Source organism: Ranitomeya imitator, chromosome 3 (assembly GCF_032444005.1).
Source record: "Ranitomeya imitator isolate aRanImi1 chromosome 3, aRanImi1.pri, whole genome shotgun sequence".
NCBI classification, from domain to species: domain Eukaryota; kingdom Metazoa; phylum Chordata; class Amphibia; order Anura; family Dendrobatidae; genus Ranitomeya; species Ranitomeya imitator.
In genome coordinates, this window is record NC_091284.1 from 127,350,389 (window position 1) to 127,376,789 (window position 26,401).

At 53.4% G+C, this 26,401-nt stretch overlaps 1 protein-coding gene across 3 annotated transcripts in view; it reads right to left on the bottom strand.

Moving 5' to 3' along the window:
• Window positions 1-26,401, bottom strand: part of LOC138672955 (septin-5-like) — a 160,582-nt gene that overhangs the window by 19,000 nt on the left and 115,181 nt on the right. For all 3 annotated transcript variants that reach the window (XM_069761412.1, XM_069761410.1, XM_069761409.1), the window contains one exon: window positions 25,293-25,379. In XM_069761412.1, the coding sequence (XP_069617513.1) occupies window positions 25,293-25,379 (87 nt within the window). The remainder of the gene's footprint in view (window positions 1-25,292; window positions 25,380-26,401) is intronic.

Here is a 26,401-nt window from a genome sequence, read left to right on the forward strand (position 1 = left end):
TTGCTCTTAGTGCAGCCTGCTGCACATTTTTTCTCAAATTTCCTATTAGTGTTTTTCCACCAGTCTCCAGCTCTATTGTGGAAAAACACTACATAGGATAACCTAGAGGGGGGTTTTTGGGCCTTGCAGCGCCGTTTACGGCTGTCTGCACGGTCTCCGTGTGAGCCCAGCTCGCCCTGTAGTCTGTGTGCAGCCATAGCCGGTTGGATTCAGCTCAGGGTTCGTTACTGGCTCATACCTTGAGAAAAATTTTCCTTTTTTTCAAATAGTGCAGCCTGTTTAAAATTTGAAAAAAAAAATTCCTATTAGTGTCTTTCCACTCGTATCCAGCTAAATAGTGGAAAAACACTATATAGGATAACCTAGAGGAGGGTTTTTTGGCCTTGCAGCGCCGTTTACGGCTGTCTGCACGGTCTCCGTGTGAGCCCAGCTCGCCCTGTAGTCTGTGTGCAGCCATAGCCGGTTGGATTCAGCTCAGGGTTCGTTACTGGCTCATACCTTGAGAAAAATTTTCCTTTTTTTCAAATAGTGCAGCCTGTTTAAAATCTGAAAAAAAAAATTCCTATTAGTGTCTTTCCACTCGTATCCAGCTAAATAGTGGAAAAACACTATATAGGATAACCGAGAGGAGGGTTTTTTGGCTTTGCAGCGCCGTTTACGGCTGTCTGCACGGTCTCCGTGTGAGCCCAGCTCGCCCTGTAGTCTGTGTGCAGCCATAGCCGGTTGGATTCAGCTCAGGGTTCGTTACTGGCTCATACCTTGAGAAAAATTTTCCTTTTTTTCAAATAGTGCAGCCTGTTTAAAATTTGAAAAAAAAAATTCCTATTAGTGTCTTTCCACTCGTATCCAGCTAAATAGTGGAAAAACACTATATAGGATAACCGAGAGGAGGGTTTCTTGGCCTTGCAGCGCCGTTTACGGCTGTCTGCACGGTCTCCGTGTGATTTAAACTAGCTCTGTAGCCCGATCTGCACCAAAAAAAAGGTTAAGTTCACCAAACACAACTTACACTTGTGTAGGCCACATTTGCAAAATAATAAAGTTTAGTCCACAATTTACAACATTAGTGTTTCTTACACCTGTTAGGAGGAGCATTACAGGAATAAGCACACTAAGGCCTTAGTACTTTTCTGCTTATCTTTATCTGTCAACCAAGATGAAGAGGGCAGGGAGTAAGGCACGTGGGCGTGGGCGCGGAGCAGGGAGAGGAGCAGGGAGAGGACGTGGTGATTCTGTGCCTGCTGCGGGCGCCGGTGACTCGTCGTCACTCAGTTTCAGCAGGGAACAGTCCTTCATGCGCAGCTTTGTCGGAGAGCGCCGTGCACCGCTGCTGCGTGAAGACCAAATTGAAGCCGTTGTCGGGTGGATGGCAGCTAACGCCTCGGCATCGACTTCAGTTAGTGCCACATCCTCTCAGGCACAGAGCACTGGAGAGCAGCCATCTGTCTCTTCACCACCTGCCAAATTGGCCAGGCAGTCAGAGAGCCCAGGACAGGAGCCGTCTCTACTTCTGTTCTCTGAATCTCTTGGCTTGGAAACAGGGGGCCAGCCAAGCAGCATTGGAGAAATGGAAGAAGAGGCAGTGTGCAGTGATGCCCAACACCTTTTTCTCTCTGACTCTGAAGAGGCAGGTGGGCCAGTGCCTCCGGTGACCACAGCGCAGTACGCATCTGATGATGAAACTCAGGTGCCGCTTTCTCGTGCGTACTGTGCTGCTGAGACTACCCAGGAGGAGCAGTTGGTGGCAGAGGGTAGTGGAGATGATGAGGTCCTTGACCCATCGTGGCGTGAGGAACAGGAAGGTGGTGGGAGCAGCTCAGAGGAAGAGCTTCCTCTTACGGGCCAAAGAGGGAGAGGGAGGGGGAAGACTGCGGAGCCTGTAGCCTCCACTTTGGCACCCGTTAGGAGCCTGTCTCTTTCCAAAGCCAAAAAGGGCGCTCCCAAGACTTGCAGTGCCTGGTCCTTTTTTGACACAGTTGCAGATGACATTTGTTTTGTCAAATGCAAGCTGTGTCATCATAAAGTAAAAAGAGGGAAAAATGTCAGCAACCTCAATACCACAAATATGTGGAAACATGTGCGGACCAGGCACGCGGTGGAGTTACAGAAACACACTGAAGATGTAGGCCAACCAACAGCGGCAGCTACCACCTCTTCAGCTCGTGTTGCCTCTTCCTCCAGCTCACGCACAGCTGGTTTGGCTTCCTCCCAGAGACCTTGTGTAATTCCACCCACAGCACCACCTTCCCAGTCATCCTCACACTCCCAGTCTACTCTACAGCCATCGGTAGTACAGGCATGGGAGAAAAGGCGGGCATTCTCGGCCAACCACCCCCGAGCACAGGCTCTGAATGCAGGCATTGCCAAACTGTTGTCCCTGGAAATGCTCTCGTTCAGGCTGGTGGAGACTGACAGCTTCCGTGACTTGATGGCATTGGCAGTCCCACAGTACAAGGTGCCCAGCCGCTTTTACTTCAGCAGGCAGGCTGTCCCTGCCCTGCACAGGCATGTTGAGGCAAACATAAAACATGCGCTACTGAACGCCGTCAGTAGCAAGGTCCACCTCACCACCGATGCGTGGACCAGTCAGCATGGACAGGGGCGATATGTTTCCCTCACTGCCCATTGGGTTAATGTTGTTGAGCCAGGTACAGATCGTGCGAGTGGCGCAGGACGTGTCCTGCCCACTCCAAGGATTGCAGGAATCCAGTCTGTACGCATCGACTCCTCCTCTTACACCAGTTCCTCTGATTCCTCTCTGCAGGATCCGTCACAGTCCACCCCCACATGGACCCGTGAACGTTTACCTATGACCGACATGAGCACAGCCGTGGCCAAACGTCAGCAGGCCGTCTTGAAACTAGTTTCATTGGGGCATCGAAGCCACACAGCGCAGGAGCTCTGGAATGCTATAAAGCAGGAGAGCGATGTGTGGTTACTGCCAGCGAATCTCCAGCCAGGCATGGCAGTGTGTGACAATGGCCGAAATCTGGTGGCAGCTTTGGCCCTTGGCAACCTCACTCACATCCCATGTCTGGCACATGTGCTCAATTTGGTTGTGCAGAGTTTTCTGAGGGACTATCCGGATCTTGATGCCCTGCTGCACAAGGTCCGCCTAGAGTGTGCTCACTTGCGGCGTTCCAGCTTGGCCAGATCCCGCATTGCTGCTCTGCAGCGCCGATTCCGCCTTCCGGAACACCGCATCATATGTGACCTACCTACCCGGTGGAATTCCACGTTACATATGTTGGAGCGGTTGTGTGAGCAGCAGCAAGCAGTTATGGAGTACCAGCTGCATCAGGCGCAAAGAAGTCGCAGTCAGCGCCGATCAGACTTCACAACCACAGAGTGGGCCACTATGAAGGACGTCTGCCAGGTTTTGCGTCCTTTTGATTATTCCACGCGGATGGCAAGTGCAGATGATGCACTAGTCAGCATGACTGTCCCCCTTATCTGCCTGCTTCAGCAAACTTTGCAAGGGTTAAGGGATGATGTGGTGGAAGAGGTGGAGGATGAGGAGTCACCTTTTCCATCAGCTTCTGGAGAGTCAGCGCCACGTGGTTCCTCACAAAGGGGTACGCAGGGGCCAATTTGTGAGGAGGATGAGGAGGAGTCAATGGAGGAGGAAGAGCTCCGTCCAGAGGAGGGAGCGACACAATTGTCCAGTGGTCAGTGTGTACAGCGAGGGTGGGGTGATGACGAGCGGGCAGAGATCATGTCTCAAGCAGGGGACAGCGTTTCTGGGCCGGTTGGCACTCTGCAGCACATGGTGGATTTCATGCTGCAGTGCCTGAGAAACGACCGCCGCATCGACCACATTCTCAACATGCCTGATTATTGGGTGTTCACCCTCCTCGATCCTCGCTACCGGGACAACGTCCAAAACCTCATCCCTGCGTTGACCCGGGAGCGTAAATTGCGGGAGTACCACGACACACTGGTGAATTCCATCATCTTCTCCTGTCCAACTGAGAGGAGTGCTGCTAGTGCTTTACAAAGCAGCTCAGTGCGTCGAGGCAGTGGGGGAGGCTCTGCCCAAAGAGGGAGCAGAAGCAGTGCCTCTGCCCAAGGCAAGCCCAGTATGGCACAACTCTGGCACACTTTTGTGTGCCCGCCCCAAATGTCTACACCATCACCGGCGGCTCCAGTCAGCAGGAGGCAACGGTTCCGTCAGATGGTGACAGACTACATGGCTTGCCCTCTTACTGTACTCCCAGACGGCTCTTCCCCGTTCAAGTTTTGGGTCTCTAAGCTGGATACATGGCCAGAGCTAAGCCAGTATGCATTGGAGGTGCTGGCTTGCCCTGCGGCTAGTGTCTTATCGGAACGTGTCTTTAGTGCCGCAGGTGGTGTACTAACAGACCGTCGCATGCGACTATCCTCCGATAACGTTGACCGGCTTACTTTCCTGAAAATGAACCAGGCCTGGATCTCGCAGGAATTTGCCACTCCTCTGCCTGATTAAGTAATTGGGTGTCATCCAGGTCTCCTGCTGTGTTCATCTTTCTACCACCTGAACTGCTATTCCTGGGCTCCAACACCGCCAGTTGCGGCTCAGAAGTGCAGGCTGCACAGTAAAAACATACGACCCAGTGTTATTGGGTTTCAGTAACGTCAGCTGATCCCCAGCTGTGTAGCCGGCAATGTGTCCTGCGACCGCCACGCTGGCACAACAACCTAAATGTAAGGGAACCTGTCCCCCCCCCCCCCCCCGTCGTTTGTTACTGAAAGAGCCATCTTGTGCAGCAGTAATGCTGCACAAGGAAAAGGTAGCTCTTTTTTTTTAGCTCTTTGCACACGCAGAACTTAACACTTATAAAATGTGTTCACTGATACCGTTATACCGTCCCGGAGCTGGGACTTTCCTTCGTAATGTGACGCAGCACAGCCGTCATTCCTACCCCCTTGGTGCCATGCGCTGCCTCCTCAGCGTTGTTTTAAGCTGTCACGGAGCCTGCGCTGTTCTGTTATCCCTTGGGCATGCCCTATTTGCGCTGCCTGTCTTCTGACATAATTTGGTGTCAGGCTGGCTGCGCCTGTGCGGCCGCGGTGCCCGAGATCCCGCCTCGCAGTGTCTTCTGATTGAGTCACACTGCGGGCCTGGGATCCATGGGCATGCGCAGTGCATATCTTCCCCTCGGGCTCTCGCTCATTTCCCTCCGCCTTCTTTAGACTGTGCGCCGTCAGCTGATCCCTAGCATGCCACGGCCGTGACACCGCACAGTCTGAAGAAGAGGGAAGGAGGGGAGTGAGAGTCGAGGTTATGCACTGTGCATGCCCATGGTTCCAAGGCCCGCAGTGGGATTACGTTAGATGAGACTGCGAGGTGGGATCTGGAGCAGCGTGGACGCACAGGCACTGACAGCCTGACACCAAATTATGTCAGAAGACAGGCAGCGCTAATTGGGCATGGCCAAGGGCTAACAGAACAGCGCAGGCTCCGTGGCAGCTTAAAACAACGCTGAGGAGGCAGCGCACGGCATCAAGGGGATAGGAATGACAGCTGTGCTGTGTCCCATTACGAAGGAAATTCGCACCTCCGGAACGGTTTAACGGTATAAAGGGACACATTTTTAGTGTTTACTTCGGTGTTTGCAAGGAGCATAATTAAAAGAGCAACCTTTTCCTTTTGCATCCTTAGTGCTGCACAACATGGCTCTTTCAGCTACAAACGTCTTGGGGGGGGGGGTTAAAGGTTTCCTTTCAACTTGCTCCAATCAGGCTTCGGCCTACACTCTGTTCCTCTGCTCCTCCTGCTGTCCCTGGGCTCTAACACCGCCAGTTGGTGCCTGGAAGTGCTGTGTGCACAGTCAACAGTCGCTCCTCTGTTATTGGGGTTCAGTAACGTCAGCTGATCCCCAGCTGTGTGTGCGGCAATACCTCCAATCTGCTCCTCCTGCTGTCCCTGGGCTCTAACACTGCCAGTTGGTGCCTGGAAGTGCTGTGTGCACAGTCAACAGTCGCTCCTCTGTTATTGGGGTTCAGTAACGTCAGCTGATCCCCAGCTGTGTATCCGGCAACGTGTCATGCGACCGCCACGCTGGCACAACTAAAATGTAAGGGGACCTGTCCCCCCCCCCCCTTAGGCGTTTGTTACTGAAAGAGCCACCATGTGCAGCACTAATACTGCACAAGGGAAAGGTCGCTCTTGAAATTATGCTCCTTGCAAACGCTGAACTACACACTCATGTAATGTGTCCCCTCACACCGTCCAACCGTCCTGGAGGTGGGACTTTCCTTTGTAATGTGACGCAGCACAGCCGTCATTGCTACCCCCTTGGCACCGTGCGCTGCCTCCTTAGCGTTGTTTGATTCCGTCATGGACCCTGCGCTGTTATGTTATCCCTTGGCCATGCACAGTTTGCGCTGCCCGTCCTCTGACATCATTTGTTGTCGTCCTGGCTGCGCCTGTGCGTCCACGCTGCCCGAAATCACACCTCGCAGTGTCGTCTAATGTGATCCCACAGTGGGCCTGGTATCCATGGCCATGCGCAGTGCATATACTAGCCTCTCACTCCCCTTCTTCACGCTTCTTCAGACTAGGCGGCGTCAGCTGATCCCTAATAGCATGCCACGGCCGTGACGCCGCACAGTCTGAAGAAGCAGGAAGGAGGTGAGTGAGAGGCGATGATATGCACTGCGCATGCCCATGGATCCCTGGCCCGCAGTGGGACTACATTAGATGACACTGCAAGGTTGGATCTCGGGCAGCTTGGACGCACAGGCACTGCCAGCCTGACACCTACATGATGTCAGAAGACGGGCACCGCTAACTGTGCATGGCCAAGGGATAACATTACAGTGCGGGCTCCGTGACAGAACCAAACAACGTTGAGGAGGTGGTGCCCGGCACCAAGGGGGTTGGAATGACGGCTGTGCTGTGTCACATTACAAAGGAAAGTCCCACTTCCGGGATGGTTTGACGGTGTGAGGGGACACATTATATGAGTGTGTACTTCAGCGTTTGCAAGGAGCATAATTTTCGGAGCCACCATTTTCCATGTGCAGTATTACTGCTGTACAAGATGGCTCTTTCAGCAACAAATGCCTGGAGGGGGGGTTAAAGGTTCCCTTTCAACTTGCTCCACTGCAGGCTTCGGCCTACACTCTGCTCCTCTTTGATTCCCTGGGTTTCAACACTGTCAGTTGCCACCTGGAAGTGTTGTCTACACAGAAAAAAACACTAGGTGATGTGTCAGTGGGGTTCAGCACCGCCAGCTGTTCCCCTGCTGTGTAGTCGGCAACGTGTCCAGCACAAGCCACGCTGGCACAACAGAACAAAAGCTGCCACCAGTGCAGGCTTCGGCCTACACTCTGCTCCTCTCCTCCTCCTGCTGACCCTGGGCTCAAACACCGCTAGTTTTTGCCCGGAAGTGCTAGCTGCACAGAGAAAAACACCAGCCAATGTGTTAGTGGGGTTCAGCAACGCCAGCTGTTCCCCTGCTGTGTAGCCGGCAACGTGACCTGCAAACGCCATGCAGGCACAGGAACTGAAATTAAAAGGGAACCTGGCCCCACCCCCCCAGGTGTTTCTATGTATAACAGCCACCTAGTACAGCAGTACTGCTGCATTTGTACAAGGTGGCTGACTTTTTCTCCTTGCCCACGTGGAACTCAACACGTACAAAATGTGTCTCATTGAGACCATTCCACTGTCCCTGAGGTGTGACTTTCCTTTGTAATGATACGCAGCACCCCCCTTGGTAGCGTTTCCCGTCTTTTGTCATCATGGTTAGCTGGCTGCGCCTGTGCATCCGCCCTGCTAGAAACAACGCCCCTCGTTGTCATATTTATTTTGTCAGCGAGGGTGTGGTTTATGGGCACGAGCAGTGCATATGTTCGCCTGTCTTAACTCATCTCCTTCCGCCTTCTTCAGACTGTGCGGCCTCCTGGCCGTGGTAGGCGATAAGGGATCAGCTGAGGCCGCCCAGTCTGGAGCAGGTGTAAGGACATGTGTAAGCGGCAAACCTATTTACTGCACAAGGCCACGAATCCCAGCCACGCAGTGTGATTTTTTGAAAACACACTGTGGGTCTGGGATTCATGTCCATCGCTAACCGCAACGGCCGACATGAAATGAGGTCAGAAGACAGGAAGCGCTCACAGCGCATGGCCAAGGGATCACAATAGCGCAGACTCCTGTACAGCAAATAACAACGCTCAGGAATCTGCGCCCAGTACCTAGGTGCAAATTTTGACACCTGTGCTGCGTCTCGTTAAAAAGACAAGTCACGCCTCCACAACTGTTTGACAGTATAATGGGCTAAATAGTGTACGTGTTTTAGTCAGCGTGTGCAAGGAGCAAAACAAATAGAGCAACCTTTTACTTGTGCAGCATTAATGCTGCACAAGGTGTGGCTCTTGTACCTTGCAACACCTGAGGGGGGGGTTAAAGGTAACCTTTGAAATTGGTTCAACTAGGCTTCGGCCTACACTCTGCTCCTCTCCTCCTCCTGCTGACCCTGGGCTCAAACACCGCTAGTTTTTGCCCGGAAATGCTAGCTGCACAGAGAAAAACACCAGCCAATGTGTTAGTGGGGTTCAGCACCGCCAGCTGTTCCCCTGCTGTGTAGTCGGCAACGTGTCCAGCACAAGCCACGCTGGCACAACCGACCAAAAGCTGCCACCAGTGCAGGCTTCGGCCTACACTTTGCTCCTCTCCTCCTCCTGCTGACCCTGGGCTCAAACAACGCCAGTTTCTGCCCGGACATGCTAGCTGCACAGAGAAAAACACCAGCCAATGTGTTAGTGGGGTTCAGCACCGCCTGCTGTTCCCCCGCTGTGTAGCCGGCATCGTGTCCAGCACAAGCCACGCTGGCACAACCGACCAAAAGCTGCCACCAGTGCAGGCTTCGGCCTACACTTTGCTCCTCTCCTCCTCCTCCTGCTGACCCTGGGCTCTAACACCGCTAGTTTTTGCCCGGACATGCAATCTGCACAGAGAAAAACACCAGTCAATGTGTCAGTGGGGTTCAGCAACGCCAGCTGTTCCCCTGCTGTGTAGCTTGCAACGTGACCTGCAAACGCCACGCAGGCACATGAACTGAAATTGAAGGGAGCCTGCCCCCCACCCACAGGTGTTTCTATGTATATCAGCCACCTTGTACAGCAGTACTGCTGCATTTGTACGAGGTGGCTGACTTTTTCTCCTTGCCCACGTGGAACTCAACACGTACAAAATGTGTCTCATTAGAGACCATTACAATGTCCCTGAGGTGTGACTTTCCTTTGTAATGACACGCAGCACCACCCTTGTTAGCGCTGCCCGTCTTTTGACATCATTGGTTAGCTGGCTGCGCCTGTGCATCTCCCCTGCTCGAAACAACGGCCCTCGGTGTCTTATTTTTTTGGACAGCGAGGGTGTGATTGATGGGCATGTGCAGTGCATATGTTTGCCTGTGTTCACTCATCTCCTTCCGCCTTCTTCAGACTGGGTGTCCTCATGGCCGCGGCAGGCGATAAGGGATCAGATGAGGCCGCCCAGTCTGAAGCAGGTGTAAGGACATGTGTGAGCGGCAAACATATTTAGTGCACCAGGGCACGAATCCCAGCACCGCAGTGTGATTTTTTAAAAACACACTGTGGGTCTGGGATTCATGTCCATCGCTAACCGCAACGGCCGACATGAAATGAGGTCAGAAGACAGGAAGCGCTCACAGCGCATGGCCAAGGGATCACAATAGCGCAGACTCCTGTACAGCAAATAACAACGCTCAGGAATCTGCGCCCAGTACCTAGGTGCAAATTTTGACACCTGTGCTGCGTCTCGTTAAAAAGACAAGTCACGCCTCCACAACTGTTTGACAGTATAATGGGCTAAATAGTGTACGTGTTTAATTCAGCGTGTGCAAGGAGCAAAATTAAATAGAGCAACCTTTGACTTGTGCATCATTAATGCTGTTCAAGGTGTGGCTCTTGTACCTTGCAACACCTGAGGGGGGGGTTAAAGGTAACCTTTGAAATTGGTTCAACTAGGCTTCGGCCTACACTCTGCTCCTCTCCTCCTCCTGCTGACCCTGGGCTCAAACACCGCTAGTTTTTGCCCGGAAATGCTAGCTGCACAGAGAAAAACACCAGCCAATGTGTTAGTGGGGTTCAGCACCGCCAGCTGTTCCCCTGCTGTGTAGTCGGCAACGTGTCCAGCACAAGCCACGCTGGCACAACCGACCAAAAGCTGCCACCAGTGCAGGCTTCGGCCTACACTTTGCTCCTCTCCTCCTCCTGCTGACCCTGGGCTCAAACAACGCCAGTTTCTGCCCGGACATGCTAGCTGCACAGAGAAAAACACCAGCCAATGTGTTAGTGGGGTTCAGCACCGCCTGCTGTTCCCCCGCTGTGTAGCCGGCATCGTGTCCAGCACAAGCCACGCTGGCACAACCGACCAAAAGCTGCCACCAGTGCAGGCTTCGGCCTACACTTTGCTCCTCTCCTCCTCCTCCTGCTGACCCTGGGCTCTAACACCGCTAGTTTTTGCCCGGACATGCAATCTGCACAGAGAAAAACACCAGTCAATGTGTCAGTGGGGTTCAGCAACGCCAGCTGTTCCCCTGCTGTGTAGCTTGCAACGTGACCTGCAAACGCCACGCAGGCACATGAACTGAAATTGAAGGGAGCCTGCCCCCCACCCACAGGTGTTTCTATGTATATCAGCCACCTTGTACAGCAGTACTGCTGCATTTGTACGAGGTGGCTGACTTTTTCTCCTTGCCCACGTGGAACTCAACACGTACAAAATGTGTCTCATTAGAGACCATTACAATGTCCCTGAGGTGTGACTTTCCTTTGTAATGACACGCAGCACCACCCTTGTTAGCGCTGCCCGTCTTTTGACATCATTGGTTAGCTGGCTGCGCCTGTGCATCTCCCCTGCTCGAAACAACGGCCCTCGGTGTCTTATTTTTTTGGACAGCGAGGGTGTGATTGATGGGCATGTGCAGTGCATATGTTTGCCTGTGTTCACTCATCTCCTTCCGCCTTCTTCAGACTGGGTGTCCTCATGGCCGCGGCAGGCGATAAGGGATCAGATGAGGCCGCCCAGTCTGAAGCAGGTGTAAGGACATGTGTGAGCGGCAAACATATTTAGTGCACCAGGGCACGAATCCCAGCACCGCAGTGTGATTTTTTAAAAACACACTGTGGGTCTGGGATTCATGTCCATCGCTAACCGCAACGGCCGACATGAAATGAGGTCAGAAGACAGGATGCGCTCACAGCGCATGGCCAAGGGATCACAATAGCGCAGACTCCTGTACAGCAAATAACAACGCTCAGGAATCTGCGCCCAGTACCTAGGTGCAAATTTTGACACCTGTGCTGCGTCTCGTTAAAAAGACAAGTCACGCCTCCACAACTGTTTGACAGTATAATGGGCTAAATAGTGTACGTGTTTAATTCAGCGTGTGCAAGGAGCAAAATTAAATAGAGCAACCTTTGACTTGTGCATCATTAATGCTGTTCAAGGTGTGGCTCTTGTACCTTGCAACACCTGAGGGGGGGGTTAAAGGTAACCTTTGAAATTGGTTCAACTAGGCTTCGGCCTACACTCTGCTCCTCTACTCCTCCTGCTGACCCTGGGCTCAAACACCGCTAGTTTTTGCCCGGAAATGCTAGCTGCACAGAGAAAAACACCAGCCAATGTGTTAGTGGGGTTCAGCACCGCCAGCTGTTCCCCTGCTGTGTAGTCGGCAACGTGTCCAGCACAAGCCACGCTGGCACAACAGAACAAAAGCTGCCACCAGTGCAGGCTTCGGCCTACACTTTGCTCCTCTCCTCCTCCTGCTGACCCTGGGCTCAAACAACGCCAGTTTCTGCCCGGACATGCTAGCTGCACAGAGAAAAACACCAGCCAATGTGTTAGTGTGGTTCAGCACCGCCAGCTGTTCCCCCGCTGTGTAGCCGGCATCGTGTCCAGCACAAGCCACGCTGGCACAACCGACCAAAAGCTGCCACCAGTGCAGGCTTCGGCCTACACTTTGCTCCTCTCCTCCTCCTCCTGCTGACCCTGGGCTCTAACACCGCTAGTTTTTGCCCGGACATGCAATCTGCACAGAGAAAAACACCAGTCAATGTGTCAGTGGGGTTCAGCAACGCCAGCTGTTCCCCTGCTGTGTAGCTTGCAACGTGACCTGCAAACGCCACGCAGGCACATGAACTGAAATTGAAGGGAGCCTGCCCCCCACCCCCCCAGGTGTTTCTATGTATAACAGCCACCTTGTACAGCAGTACTGCTGCATTTGTACAAGGTGGCTGACTTTTTCTCCTTGCACACGTGGAACTCAACAAGTACAAAATGTGTCTCATTACAGACCATTACAATGTCCCTGAGGTGTGACTTTCCTTTTTAATGACACGCAGCACCCCCATTGTTAGCGCTGCCCGTCTCCTGACATCATTGGTTGGCTGGCTGTGCCTGTGCGTCCCCCCTGCCCGACACAACGCCCCCCGTTGTCTCATATATTTTGACTGCGAGGGTGTGATTGATGGGCACGAGCAGTGCATATGTTCCCCTGTTTTCACTCCCCTCCTTCCGCCTTCTTCTGACTGTGCGGCCTCATGGCCGCGGCATGCGATAAGGGATCAGCTGAGGCCGCCCAGTCTGAAGCAGGTGTAAGGACATGTGTGAGCGGCGAACATATTTACTGCACAAGGCCACGAATCCCAGCACCGCAGTGTGACTTTAGGAAAAGCCACTGTGGGTCTGGGATTTATGGCCATCGTTAACCGCACCGGCCAACATGAAATGAGGTCATGAGACGGCCTGCACTAACAGGGTATTGCCAAGGGATAACACAAGAGCGCAGTTTCCTGTACTGCAAATAACAACGGTAAGGAATCTGCGCACAGCACCTAGGTGTAAATTTGTACACCTGTGCTGCGTCTCCTTAAAAAGACTAGTAGTCACGCCTCCACTACTGTTTGACAGTATAATGGGCTAAATAGTGTACGTGTTTTAGTCAGCGTGTGCAAGGAGCAAAACAAATAGAGCAACCTTTTACTTGTGCAGCATTAATGCTGTTCAAGGTGTGGCTCTTGTACCTTGCAACACCTGAGGGGGGGGTTAAAGGTAACCTTTGAAATTGGTTCAACTAGGCTTTGGCCAACACTCTGCTCCTCTACTCCTCCTGCTGACCCTGGGCTCAAACACCGCTAGTTTTTGCCCGGAAATGCTAGCTGCACAGAGAAAAACACCAGCCAATGTGTTAGTGGGGTTCAGCACCGCCAGCTGTTCCCCTGCTGTGTAGTCGGCAACGTGTCCAGCACAAGCCACGCTGGCACAACAGAACAAAAGCTGCCACCAGTGCAGGCTTCGGCCTACACTTTGCTCCTCTCCTCCTCCTGCTGACCCTGGGCTCAAACAACGCCAGTTTCTGCCCGGACATGCTAGCTGCACAGAGAAAAACACCAGCCAATGTGTTAGTGGGGTTCAGCACCGCCAGCTGTTCCCCTGCTGTGCAGCTTGCAACGTGACCTGCAAACGCCACGCAGGCACATGAACTGAAATTGAAGGGAGCCTGCCCCCCACCCACAGGTGTTTCTATGTATATCAGCCACCTTGTACAGCAGTACTGCTGCATTTGTACGAGGTGGCTGACTTTTTCTCCTTGCCCACGTGGAACTCAACACGTAAAAAATGTGTCTCATTAGAGACCATTACAATGTCCCTGAGGTGTGACTTTCCTTTGTAATGACACGCAGCACCCCCATTGTTAGCGCTGCCCGTCTCCTGACATCATTGGTTGGCTGGCTGTGCCTGTGCGTCCCCCCTGCCCGACACAACGCCCCCCGTTGTCTCATATATTTTGACTGCGAGGGTGTGATTGATGGGCACGAGCAGTGCATATGTTCCCCTGTTTTCACTCCCCTCCTTCCGCCTTCTTCTGACTGTGCGGCCTCATGGCCGCGGCATGCGATAAGGGATCAGCTGAGGCCGCCCAGTCTGAAGCAGGTGTAAGGACATGTGTGAGCGGCGAACATATTTACTGCACAAGGCCACGAATCCCAGCACCGCAGTGTGACTTTAGGAAAAGCCACTGTGGGTCTGGGATTTATGGCCATCGTTAACCGCACCGGCCAACATGAAATGAGGTCATGAGACGGCCTGCACTAACAGGGTATTGCCAAGGGATAACACAAGAGCGCAGACTCCTGTACAGCAAATAACAACGCTCAGGAATCTGCGCCCAGTACCTAGGTGCAAATTTTGACACCTGTGCTGCGTCTCGTTAAAAAGACAAGTCACGCCTCCACAACTGTTTGACAGTATAATGGGCTAAATAGTGTACGTGTTTAATTCAGCGTGTGCAAGGAGCAAAATTAAATAGAGCAACCTTTGACTTGTGCATCATTAATGCTGTTCAAGGTGTGGCTCTTGTACCTTGCAACACCTGAGGGGGGGGTTAAAGGTAACCTTTGAAATTGGTTCAACTAGGCTTCGGCCTACACTCTGCTCCTCTACTCCTCCTGCTGACCCTGGGCTCAAACACCGCTAGTTTTTGCCCGGAAATGCTAGCTGCACAGAGAAAAACACCAGCCAATGTGTTAGTGGGGTTCAGCACCGCCAGCTGTTCCCCTGCTGTGTAGTCGGCAACGTGTCCAGCACAAGCCACGCTGGCACAACAGAACAAAAGCTGCCACCAGTGCAGGCTTCGGCCTACACTTTGCTCCTCTCCTCCTCCTGCTGACCCTGGGCTCAAACAACGCCAGTTTCTGCCCGGACATGCTAGCTGCACAGAGAAAAACACCAGCCAATGTGTTAGTGTGGTTCAGCACCGCCAGCTGTTCCCCCGCTGTGTAGCCGGCATCGTGTCCAGCACAAGCCACGCTGGCACAACCGACCAAAAGCTGCCACCAGTGCAGGCTTCGGCCTACACTTTGCTCCTCTCCTCCTCCTCCTGCTGACCCTGGGCTCTAACACCGCTAGTTTTTGCCCGGACATGCAATCTGCACAGAGAAAAACACCAGTCAATGTGTCAGTGGGGTTCAGCAACGCCAGCTGTTCCCCTGCTGTGTAGCTTGCAACGTGACCTGCAAACGCCACGCAGGCACATGAACTGAAATTGAAGGGAGCCTGGCCACCACCCCCAGGTGTTTCTATGTATAACAGCCACCTTGTACAGCAGTACTGCTGCATTTGTACAAGGTGGCTGACGTTTTCTCCTTGCCCACGTGGAACTCAACACGTACAAAATGTGTCTCTTTGAGACCATTCCACTGTCCCTGAGGTGTGACTTTCCTTTCTAATGATACGCAGCACCCCCCTTGGTAGCGCTTCCCGTCTTCTGACATCATTGGTTGGCTACTTGCGCCTGTTCGTCCGCCCTGCCTGAATAAAATGCTCCTCGTTGTTTTAATTATTTTGACTGCGAGGGTGTGATTGATGGGCACGAGCAGTGCATATCTTCGCCTGTCTTAACTCATCTCCTTCCGCCTTCTTCAGACTGTGCAGCCTCATGGCCGCGGCATGCGAGAAGGGATCAGCAGAGGCCGCCCAGTCTGAAGCAGGTGTAAGGACGTGTGTGAGCGGCCAAAATATTTACTGCTCAAGGCCACGAATCCCAGCACCGCAGTGTGACTTTAGGAAAAGCCACTGTGGGTCTGGGATTTATGGCCATCGTTAACCGCACCGGCCAACATGAAATGAGGTCATAAGATGGGCAGCGCTAACAGGGCATTGCCAAGGGATAACACAAGAGCGCAGACTCCTGTACAGCAAATAACAACGCTCAGGAAGCTGCGCCAAGCACCAAGGCGTTATTTTGGACACCTGTGCTGCGTCTCATCAAAAAACCAAGTCACGCATCCACTACAGTTTTACTGTAGAATGGGGTAAATTGTGTATGTCTTTCATTCAGCGTGTGCAAGTAGACAAATTAATAGAGCAACCTTTCACTTGTGCAGCATTAATACTGCACAAGGTGTGTCTCTTGTACTTTGTAACACCTGAGGGGGGGGTTAAAGGTTTCCTTTGAAATTGGTTCAACTAGGCTTCGGCCTACACTCTGCTCCTCTCCTCCTCCTCCTGCTTCAACACGGGCTCTAACATCGCAAGTTTTTGCCCGCAAGTGCTAGCTGCACAGATAAAAACACACGCCATTGTGTTAGTGGGGTTCAGCAACGCCAGCTGTTCCCCCAGTGTGTAGCCGGCAAAGTGTCCTGCAAACGCAACGCAGACACAAAGCTGCCTCCAGTGCAGGCTTCGGCCTACACTCATCTCCCCCTGCTTACCCTTTGCTCCAACACCGCTAGTTGGGGCTCTAGGAAGACAATCTTTAATAGGCAAGGCAACGCATCCGGGTTCCAGCACCGCCAGCTGGTTCTCGGCAGTGTTCTTGTCACAGGTACTCCCTCGTGCCAAGCCTGGTTTCAGCACCGTCAGCTGTTTCCGGGTTGTGTCAACTTCACTGAGACGCCTATGCTTGCCCCGTCGTGGGGCGGTCGAGTTAGCCAACTCCAGGGTGCCTCCAGTTTAGGAGCTTCCTATGTGGGCTGCGTGAACTGGTAGTCAAGGCTGGTTCTGTAGTGCCAGTAGGCCCAGCTCCCCCTGTAGGACTGTTGGGGTTCGGTAACTGCGGCTGCCTCGCGGCCTAGCTGTTCTCTCCTCTCCTGTGGGCCTTCGGGTCCACCACCTGGTTCCAGCACCGTCAGCTGGTTCCGGGCCGAGCCTTTGGCTAAGGTGCCTCCTCCTGGGTATCCGAGTTCCGCCAACGCCAGGCGGTCCTTGGTAGTGCTTTTAAGCGCGGGCACCTACAGCTTAGTAACCGGGTTCCAGCACCGTCAGCTGGTCCTCGGTCGTGCCATTGGCTCTTGCACACTGGGGCAACGCATCCGAGTTCCAGCACCGCCAGCTGGTTCTCGGCAGTGTTCTTGTCACAGGTACTCCCTCGTGCCAAGCCTGGTTTCAGCACCGTCAGCTGTTTCCGGGTTGTGTCAACTTCACTGAGACGCCTATGCTTGCCCCGTCGTGGGGCGGTCGAGTTAGCCAACTCCAGGGTGCCTCCAGTTTAGGAGCTTCCTATGTGGGCTGCGTGAACTGGTAGTCAAGGCTGGTTCTGTAGTGCCAGTAGGCCCAGCTCCCCCTGTAGGACTGTTGGGGTTCGGTAACTGCGGCTGCCTCGCGGCCTAGCTGTTCTCTCCTCTCCTGTGGGCCTTGGGGTCCACCACCTGGTTCCAGCACCGTCAGCTGGTTCCGGGCCGAGCCTTTGGCTAAGGTGCCTCCTCCTGGGTATCCGAGTTCCGCCAACGCCAGGCGGTCCTTGGTAGTGCTTTTAAGCGCGGGCACCTACAGCTTAGTAACCGGGTTCCAGCACCGTCAGCTGGTCCTCGGTCGTGCCATTGGCTCTTGCACACTGGGGCAACGCATCCGGGTTCCAGCACCGCCAGCTGGTTCTCGGCAGTGTTCTTGTCACAGGTACTCCCTCGTGCCAAGCCTGGTTTCAGCACCGTCAGCTGTTTCCGGGTTGTGTCAACTTCACTGAGACGCCTATGCTTGCCCCGTCGTGGGGCGGTCGAGTTAGCCAACTCCAGGGTGCCTCCAGTTTAGGAGCTTCCTATGTGGGCTGCGTGAACTGGTAGTCAAGGCTGGTTCTGTAGTGCCAGTAGGCCCAGCTCCCCCTGTAGGACTGTTGGGGTTCGGTAACTGCGGCTGCCTCGCGGCCTAGCTGTTCTCTCCTCTCCTGTGGGCCTTGGGGTCCACCACCTGGTTCCAGCACCGTCAGCTGGTTCCGGGCCGAGCCTTTGGCTAAGGTGCCTCCTCCTGGGTATCCGAGTTCCGCCAACGCCAGGCGGTCCTTGGTAGTGCTTTTAAGCGCGGGCACCTACAGCTTAGTAACCGGGTTCCAGCACCGTCAGCTGGTCCTCGGTCGTGCCATTGGCTCTTGCACACTGGGGCAACGCATCCGGGTTCCAGCACCGCCAGCTGGTTCTCGGCAGTGTTCTTGTCACAGGTACTCCCTCGTGCCAAGCCTGGTTTCAGCACCGTCAGCTGTTTCCGGGTTGTGTCAACTTCACTGAGACGCCTATGCTTGCCCCGTCGTGGGGCGGTCGAGTTAGCCAACTCCAGGGTGCCTCCAGTTTAGGAGCTTCCTATGTGGGCTGCGTGAACTGGTAGTCAAGGCTGGTTCTGTAGTGCCAGTAGGCCCAGCTCCCCCTGTAGGACTGTTGGGGTTCGGTAACTGCGGCTGCCTCGCGGCCTAGCTGTTCTCTCCTCTCCTGTGGGCCTTCGGGTCCACCACCTGGTTCCAGCACCGTCAGCTGGTTCCGGGCCGAGCCTTTGGCTTAGGTGCCTCCTCCTGGGTATCCGAGTTCCGCCAACGCCAGGCGGTCCTTGGTAGTGCTTTTAAGCGCGGGCACCTACAGCTTAGTAACCGGGTTCCAGCACCGTCAGCTGGTCCTCGGTCGTGCCATTGGCTCTTGCACACTGGGGCAACGCATCCGGGTTCCAGCACCGCCAGCTGGTTCTCGGCAGTGTTCTTGTCACAGGTACTCCCTCGTGCCAAGCCTGGTTTCAGCACCGTCAGCTGTTTCCGGGTTGTGTCAACTTCACTGAGACGCCTATGCTTGCCCCGTCGTGGGGCGGTCGAGTTAGCCAACTCCAGGGTGCCTCCAGTTTAGGAGCTTCCTATGTGGGCTGCGTGAACTGGTAGTCAAGGCTGGTTCTGTAGTGCCAGTAGGCCCAGCTCCCCCTGTAGGACTGTTGGGGTTCGGTAACTGCGGCTGCCTCGCGGCCTAGCTGTTCTCTCCTCTCCTGTGGGCCTTGGGGTCCACCACCTGGTTCCAGCACCGTCAGCTGGTTCCGGGCCGAGCCTTTGGCTAAGGTGCCTCCTCCTGGGTATCCGAGTTCCGCCAACGCCAGGCGGTCCTTGGTAGTGCTTTTAAGCGCGGGCACCTACAGCTTAGTAACCGGGTTCCAGCACCGTCAGCTGGTCCTCGGTCGTGCCATTGGCTCTTGCACACTGGGGCAACGCATCCGGGTTCCAGCACCGCCAGCTGGTTCTCGGCAGTGTTCTTGTCACAGGTACTCCCTCGTGCCAAGCCTGGTTTCAGCACCGTCAGCTGTTTCCGGGTTGTGTCAACTTCACTGAGACGCCTATGCTTGCCCCGTCGTGGGGCGGTCGAGTTAGCCAACTCCAGGGTGCCTCCAGTTTAGGAGCTTCCTATGTGGGCTGCGTGAACTGGTAGTCAAGGCTGGTTCTGTAGTGCCAGTAGGCCCAGCTCCCCCTGTAGGACTGTTGGGGTTCGGTAACTGCGGCTGCCTCGCGGCCTAGCTGTTCTCTCCTCTCCTGTGGGCCTTGGGGTCCACCACCTGGTTCCAGCACCGTCAGCTGGTTCCGGGCCGAGCCTTTGGCTAAGGTGCCTCCTCCTGGGTATCCGAGTTCCGCCAACGCCAGGCGGTCCTTGGTAGTGCTTTTAAGCGCGGGCACCTACAGCTTAGTAACCGGGTTCCAGCACCGTCAGCTGGTCCTCGGTCATGCCATTGGCTCTTGCACACTGGGGCAACGCATCCGGGTTCCAGCACCGCCAGCTGGTTCTCGGCAGTGTTCTTGTCACAGGTACTCCCTCGTGCCAAGCCTGGTTTCAGCACCGTCAGCTGTTTCCGGGTTGTGTCAACTTCACTGAGACGCCTATGCTTGCCCCGTCGTGGGGCGGTCGAGTTAGCCAACTCCAGGGTGCCTCCAGTTTAGGAGCTTCCTATGTGGGCTGCGTGAACTGGTAGTCAAGGCTGGTTCTGTAGTGCCAGTAGGCCCAGCTCCCCCTGTAGGACTGTTGGGGTTCGGTAACTGCGGCTGCCTCGCGGCCTAGCTGTTCTCTCCTCTCCTGTGGGCCTTCGGGTCCACCACCTGGTTCCAGCACCGTCAGCTGGTTCCGGGCCGAGCCTTTGGCTTAGGTGCCTCCTCCTGGGTATCCGAGTTCCGCCAACGCCAGGCGGTCCTTGGTAGTGCTTTTAAGCGCGGGCACCTACAGCTTAGTAACCGGGTTCCAGCACCGTCAGCTGGTCCTCGGTCGTGCCATTGGCTCTTGCACACTGGGGCAACGCATCCGGGTTCCAGCACCGCCAGCTGGTTCTCGGCAGTGTTCTTGTCACAGGTACTCCCTCGTGCCAAGCCTGGTTTCAGCACCGTCAGCTGTTTCCGGGTTGTGTCAACTTCACTGAGACGCCTATGCTTGCCCCGTCGTGGGGCGGTCGAGTTAGCCAACTCCAGGGTGCCTCCAGTTTAGGAGCTTCCTATGTGGGCTGCGTGAACTGGTAGTCAAGGCTGGTTCTGTAGTGCCAGTAGGCCCAGCTCCCCCTGTAGGACTGTTGGGGTTCGGTAACTGCGGCTGCCTCGCGGCCTAGCTGTTCTCTCCTCTCCTGTGGGCCTTGGGGTCCACCACCTGGTTCCAGCACCGTCAGCTGGTTCCGGGCCGAGCCTTTGGCTAAGGTGCCTCCTCCTGGGTATCCGAGTTCCGCCAACGCCAGGCGGTCCTTGGTAGTGCTTTTAAGCGCGGGCACCTACAGCTTAGTAACCGGGTTCCAGCACCGTCAGCTGGTCCTCGGTCGTGCCATTGGCTCTTGCACACTGGGGCAACGCATCCGGGTTCCAGCACCGCCAGCTGGTTCTCGGCAGTGTTCTTGTCACAGGTACTCCCTCGTGCCAAGCCTGGTTTCAGCACCGTCAGCTGTTTCCGGGTTGTGTCAACTTCACTGAGACGCCTATGCTTGCCCCGTCGTGGGGCGGTCGAGTTAGCCAACTCCAGGGTGCCTCCAGTTTAGGAGCTTCCTATGTGGGCTGCGTGAACTGGTAGTCAAGGCTGGTTCTGTAGTGCCAGTAGGCCCAGCTCCCCCTGTAGGACTGTTGGGGTTCGGTAACTGCGGCTGCCTCGCGGCCTAGCTGTTCTCTCCTCTCCTGTGGGCCTTCGGGTCCACCACCTGGTTCCAGCACCGTCAGCTGGTTCCGGGCCGAGCCTTTGGCTTAGGTGCCTCCTCCTGGGTATCCGAGTTCCGCCAACGCCAGGCGGTCCTTGGTAGTGCTTTTAAGCGCGGGCACCTACAGCTTAGTAACCGGGTTCCAGCACCGTCAGCTGGTCCTCGGTCGTGCCATTGGCTCTTGCACACTGGGGCAACGCATCCGGGTTCCAGCACCGCCAGCTGGTTCTCGGCAGTGTTCTTGTCACAGGTACTCCCTCGTGCCAAGCCTGGTTTCAGCACCGTCAGCTGTTTCCGGGTTGTGTCAACTTCACTGAGACGCCTATGCTTGCCCCGTCGTGGGGCGGTCGAGTTAGCCAACTCCAGGGTGCCTCCAGTTTAGGAGCTTCCTATGTGGGCTGCGTGAACTGGTAGTCAAGGCTGGTTCTGTAGTGCCAGTAGGCCCAGCTCCCCCTGTAGGACTGTTGGGGTTCGGTAACTGCGGCTGCCTCGCGGCCTAGCTGTTCTCTCCTCTCCTGTGGGCCTTCGGGTCCACCACCTGGTTCCAGCACCGTCAGCTGGTTCCGGGCCGAGCCTTTGGCTTAGGTGCCTCCTCCTGGGTATCCGAGTTCCGCCAACGCCAGGCGGTCCTTGGTAGTGCTTTTAAGCGCGGGCACCTACAGCTTAGTAACCGGGTTCCAGCACCGTCAGCTGGTCCTCGGTCGTGCCATTGGCTCTTGCACACTGGGGCAACGCATCCGGGTTCCAGCACCGCCAGCTGGTTCTCGGCAGTGTTCTTGTCACAGGTACTCCCTCGTGCCAAGCCTGGTTTCAGCACCGTCAGCTGTTTCCGGGTTGTGTCAACTTCACTGAGACGCCTATGCTTGCCCCGTCGTGGGGCGGTCGAGTTAGCCAACTCCAGGGTGCCTCCAGTTTAGGAGCTTCCTATGTGGGCTGCGTGAACTGGTAGTCAAGGCTGGTTCTGTAGTGCCAGTAGGCCCAGCTCCCCCTGTAGGACTGTTGGGGTTCGGTAACTGCGGCTGCCTCGCGGCCTAGCTGTTCTCTCCTCTCCTGTGGGCCTTGGGGTCCACCACCTGGTTCCAGCACCGTCAGCTGGTTCCGGGCCGAGCCTTTGGCTTAGGTGCCTCCTCCTGGGTATCCGAGTTCCGCCAACGCCAGGCGGTCCTTGGTAGTGCTTTTAAGCGCGGGCACCTACAGCTTAGTAACCGGGTTCCAGCACCGTCAGCTGGTCCTCGGTCGTGCCATTGGCTCTTGCACACTGGGGCAACGCATCCGGGTTCCAGCACCGCCAGCTGGTTCTCGGCAGTGTTCTTGTCACAGGTACTCCCTCGTGCCAAGCCTGGTTTCAGCACCGTCAGCTGTTTCCGGGTTGTGTCAACTTCACTGAGACGCCTATGCTTGCCCCGTCGTGGGGCGGTCGAGTTAGCCAACTCCAGGGTGCCTCCAGTTTAGGAGCTTCCTATGTGGGCTGCGTGAACTGGTAGTCAAGGCTGGTTCTGTAGTGCCAGTAGGCCCAGCTCCCCCTGTAGGACTGTTGGGGTTCGGTAACTGCGGCTGCCTCGCGGCCTAGCTGTTCTCTCCTCTCCTGTGGGCCTTCGGGTCCACCACCTGGTTCCAGCACCGTCAGCTGGTTCCGGGCCGAGCCTTTGGCTTAGGTGCCTCCTCCTGGGTATCCGAGTTCCGCCAACGCCAGGCGGTCCTTGGTAGTGCTTTTAAGCGCGGGCACCTACAGCTTAGTAACCGGGTTCCAGCACCGTCAGCTGGTCCTCGGTCGTGCCATTGGCTCTTGCACACTGGGGCAACGCATCCGGGTTCCAGCACCGCCAGCTGGTTCTCGGCAGTGTTCTTGTCACAGGTACTCCCTCGTGCCAAGCCTGGTTTCAGCACCGTCAGCTGTTTCCGGGTTGTGTCAACTTCACTGAGACGCCTATGCTTGCCCCGTCGTGGGGCGGTCGAGTTAGCCAACTCCAGGGTGCCTCCAGTTTAGGAGCTTCCTATGTGGGCTGCGTGAACTGGTAGTCAAGGCTGGTTCTGTAGTGCCAGTAGGCCCAGCTCCCCCTGTAGGACTGTTGGGGTTCGGTAACTGCGGCTGCCTCGCGGCCTAGCTGTTCTCTCCTCTCCTGTGGGCCTTCGGGTCCACCACCTGGTTCCAGCACCGTCAGCTGGTTCTCGGCAGTGTCTTTTGCTCTTGTACCTTCTGCTCCCCATCCTGGTTCCAGTACCGTCAGCTGGTTCCGGGCAGAGCCTTTGGCTTAGGTGCCTCCTTCTGGGTATCCAAGTTCCACCAATGTCAGGTGGTCCTTGGTAGTGCTTTCAGGCACGGGTACCTCCTGCTTAGTAACCGGGTTCCAGTAACGTCAGCTGGTCCTTGGTAGTTCCATTGGCTCTTGGACATTCGGCTACCCATCCGGGTTCCAGTACCGTCAGCTGGTTCTCGGCAGTGTCTTTTGCTCTTGTACCTTCTGCTCCCCATCCTGGTTCCAGTAACGTCATCTGGTTCCGGGCAGAGCCTTTGGCTTAGGTGCCTCCTTCTGGGTATCCGAGTTCCGCCAACGTCAGGCGGTCCTTGGTAGTGCTTTTTAGCACGGGTACCTCCTGCTTAGTAACCGGGTTCCAGTAACGTCAGCTGGTCCTCGGTAGTTCCATAGGCTCTTGAACCTTCGGGTAGCCATCCGAGTTCCAGTTCCATCAGCTGGTTCTTGGCATTTTCTCAGCCTTCTTGTACCTTCTGCTACATTTCCAAGTTGAAGACCCTAACGTCGACAACCCGGAAGACCACCCCGATGACGACGACCCGGAAGACCACCCCGATGACGACGACGACGACGACGGCGGAGACGACGACGGCTGAGACGACGACGGCGGAGATGACGACACTGGAGACGAAGACCCTGGAGACGACAACATGGAAGACCGAGAAGCAGAAGAACAAGAGGCTGCAGAACAAAGAGCAGAAGAACATTAAGCATAAGACTTAATATCAGAGCAAAAGATATTATCTAAATTATATGCAGAAGAAGACTAAGCAGTGTATGGGGGTGAGTCCGTTCCTCCTCGTGGTGCCCCTGGATAAAGCCTGATGCTGCAGGCCAAACTGAACGCGGACAAATGTAACTTTTGTGACTGGCAGAACGGAAGGTGTAATCTTCCAACTTTTATAGATAACAACTACGGGAATGCCTGTCACAAATGAGAATATGATGAAGAAGTAGAATAGGAAGAATAATAACAGTGGAATAAAAAGAATATGTAGAATAGGAAGAATAATAATAGTTGAAGAAAATGAATATGAAGAATGTAATAAAAAAAAAAATAGGTAGAAGATGAAGAAGAAGATGAATAAGGTGAAGAAGTTGATGTCAAGGATGCTGATGATGATGAAGATGAAAGTGTGGGAAAAGAAAAAAAAAAAAAAGAAAAAAAAGAAGGGGAAGGGCGTGGAATAGTGAAACATCAATATCTGACAAAATAAAAAAAATTTACATACTCAATATCTTTTTCAATCCGAACTTCTTTAAAAAAAAAAAAAAAACATGCTATTCTATTTGATTGGACTAATCCTCATTGCCTTTAATGTCTCCGCCACCTCCCCCATACATCCTACATTATTCTTAGTTGTTTTCCTTCAGGTAGAATGAACCTACAAGGAAAGAAAGGGTTTATTTTAATTCCGATATTTTGGTCCCATTGACTTGCATTGGGATCGGGTATCGGTATCGGCGATATCCGATATTTTTTGAATATCGGCCGATCCAAACCGATACCGATACTTTCCGATATCGGAAGGTATCGCTCAACACTATCTGTAACACATCGTTTAGTTGACATAGACTTCCATCATTCTCGGCAGCACAAGTTATGTTTACATAGGACAATTAAAGGTTTTCTCCATTATTTGGACAAGCCCTTCTGAAATAAATAAATTGGTCCCCTCAAGTAAAATAATTAAAAAAACTACTCACCTCTCGCACCGGCGCCAATCCAGTAAAGTCAGCACAAGGTCTCGTAGATGCTTATGTGACATTGTTATACTACATGAGTGCTGCAGCCAATCAGGAGTGCTCACAAGTCATATCTCATACGTATGGGAAATACTGTAAGTATGAGGCTTTTTCACTTACTTGGGGGATTACAGCACTTAACCTCCGTCCGGCTGAGTAGGTACAATTGTAATTATTCCGTTTTAAAATTGCAATAACTTTTTTTTTCGAAAAGCCGTAGAGGGCTGAAATTTCGTGACATCTCTGCAGTTTTGGTCCAGAATATATTGGCCAAATTTCAATAAAATATATATGAAAGTACAATTGTACCTCTGCAGCCTGTTAACGTTGTAAAATTATGCAGCCTGACGAAGGTTAAAAAAGGGTTATATATATATTATGCTAAGTACCTTCTGGGCTTGGTAGCTGACGTCCCTGATACAGATCTGTTAGAAAAAGACTGTTTATAAGTGTGGACTTTCCCAGTCCAGACTCGCCTGAATGAAAAAAAGAGAATAATTAGAAGCTTCTACATCAAAGCTGAATATATCCTATAGTTTAGTTGATGCAATTTGCTAAGACACATAGCTTGGTAAACATTCAGATTCTGACTTGATTTAGTAGGCTATGTCTAATGCTGTCGAGCTTTATGGACACATTTCTAGTCTACAGACTCCTTATATGCCAGAGGAGCAGAACAGTTAATGCTAATATATTCACAGGGAGTTTTTTTTTAACATACTGCAAATCTCAAATTCTGAAAAAAAAAGTTTCAGATCTTTGGAAATTCTTTATACCTCGCCACAGACACACTTGTTGTATCAGAAGTTAGAGCCGACTTGATTTAAATATAGTCTAGTAACCTTGTTAAACTCCATAGTTAATCTGAGGCTTGATTTTTGTTGAAAATTTTATTTATAAATTTGGAGCACATTCTAATCGCTTTTCAAGGGGCGTCTGGTTTTGATGAAATACAAATCCCCAAGCTGGATTGGCTTAAATTGAGCACTTCAGTGATTTTTTTACTTATCTCTTCTTTTACAATCAAGTGTGTATATGTAATGTATACAGTAACATACTCACTGGTTGTCGTCTTCAATGGAATCTGGTCGGCAGCGGCATCACGTGACCGCATTTGTGACCTTCTGAATTTCTGAGTCTCATAGACTTACATTTAAAAATTAGCTCCACACATACATGTGTTTCTCACAAAATTAGAATATCATCAAAAAAGTTAATTTATTTGAGTTCAGTTCTTCAATACAAAAAGTGAAACTCATATTATATAGAGTCATTACAAACAGAGTGATCTATTTCAAGTGTTTATTTCTATTAATGTTGATGATTATGGCTTACAGCCAATGAAAACCCAAAAGCCATTATCTCAGTACATTAGAAAAATTAACAAAAAACACATGCAAAGGCTTCCTAAGCGTTTTAAAAAGTCCCTTAATCTTTTTCAGTAGGCTCCACAATCATGGGGAAGACTGCTGACTTGACAGATGGCCATAAGTCAGTC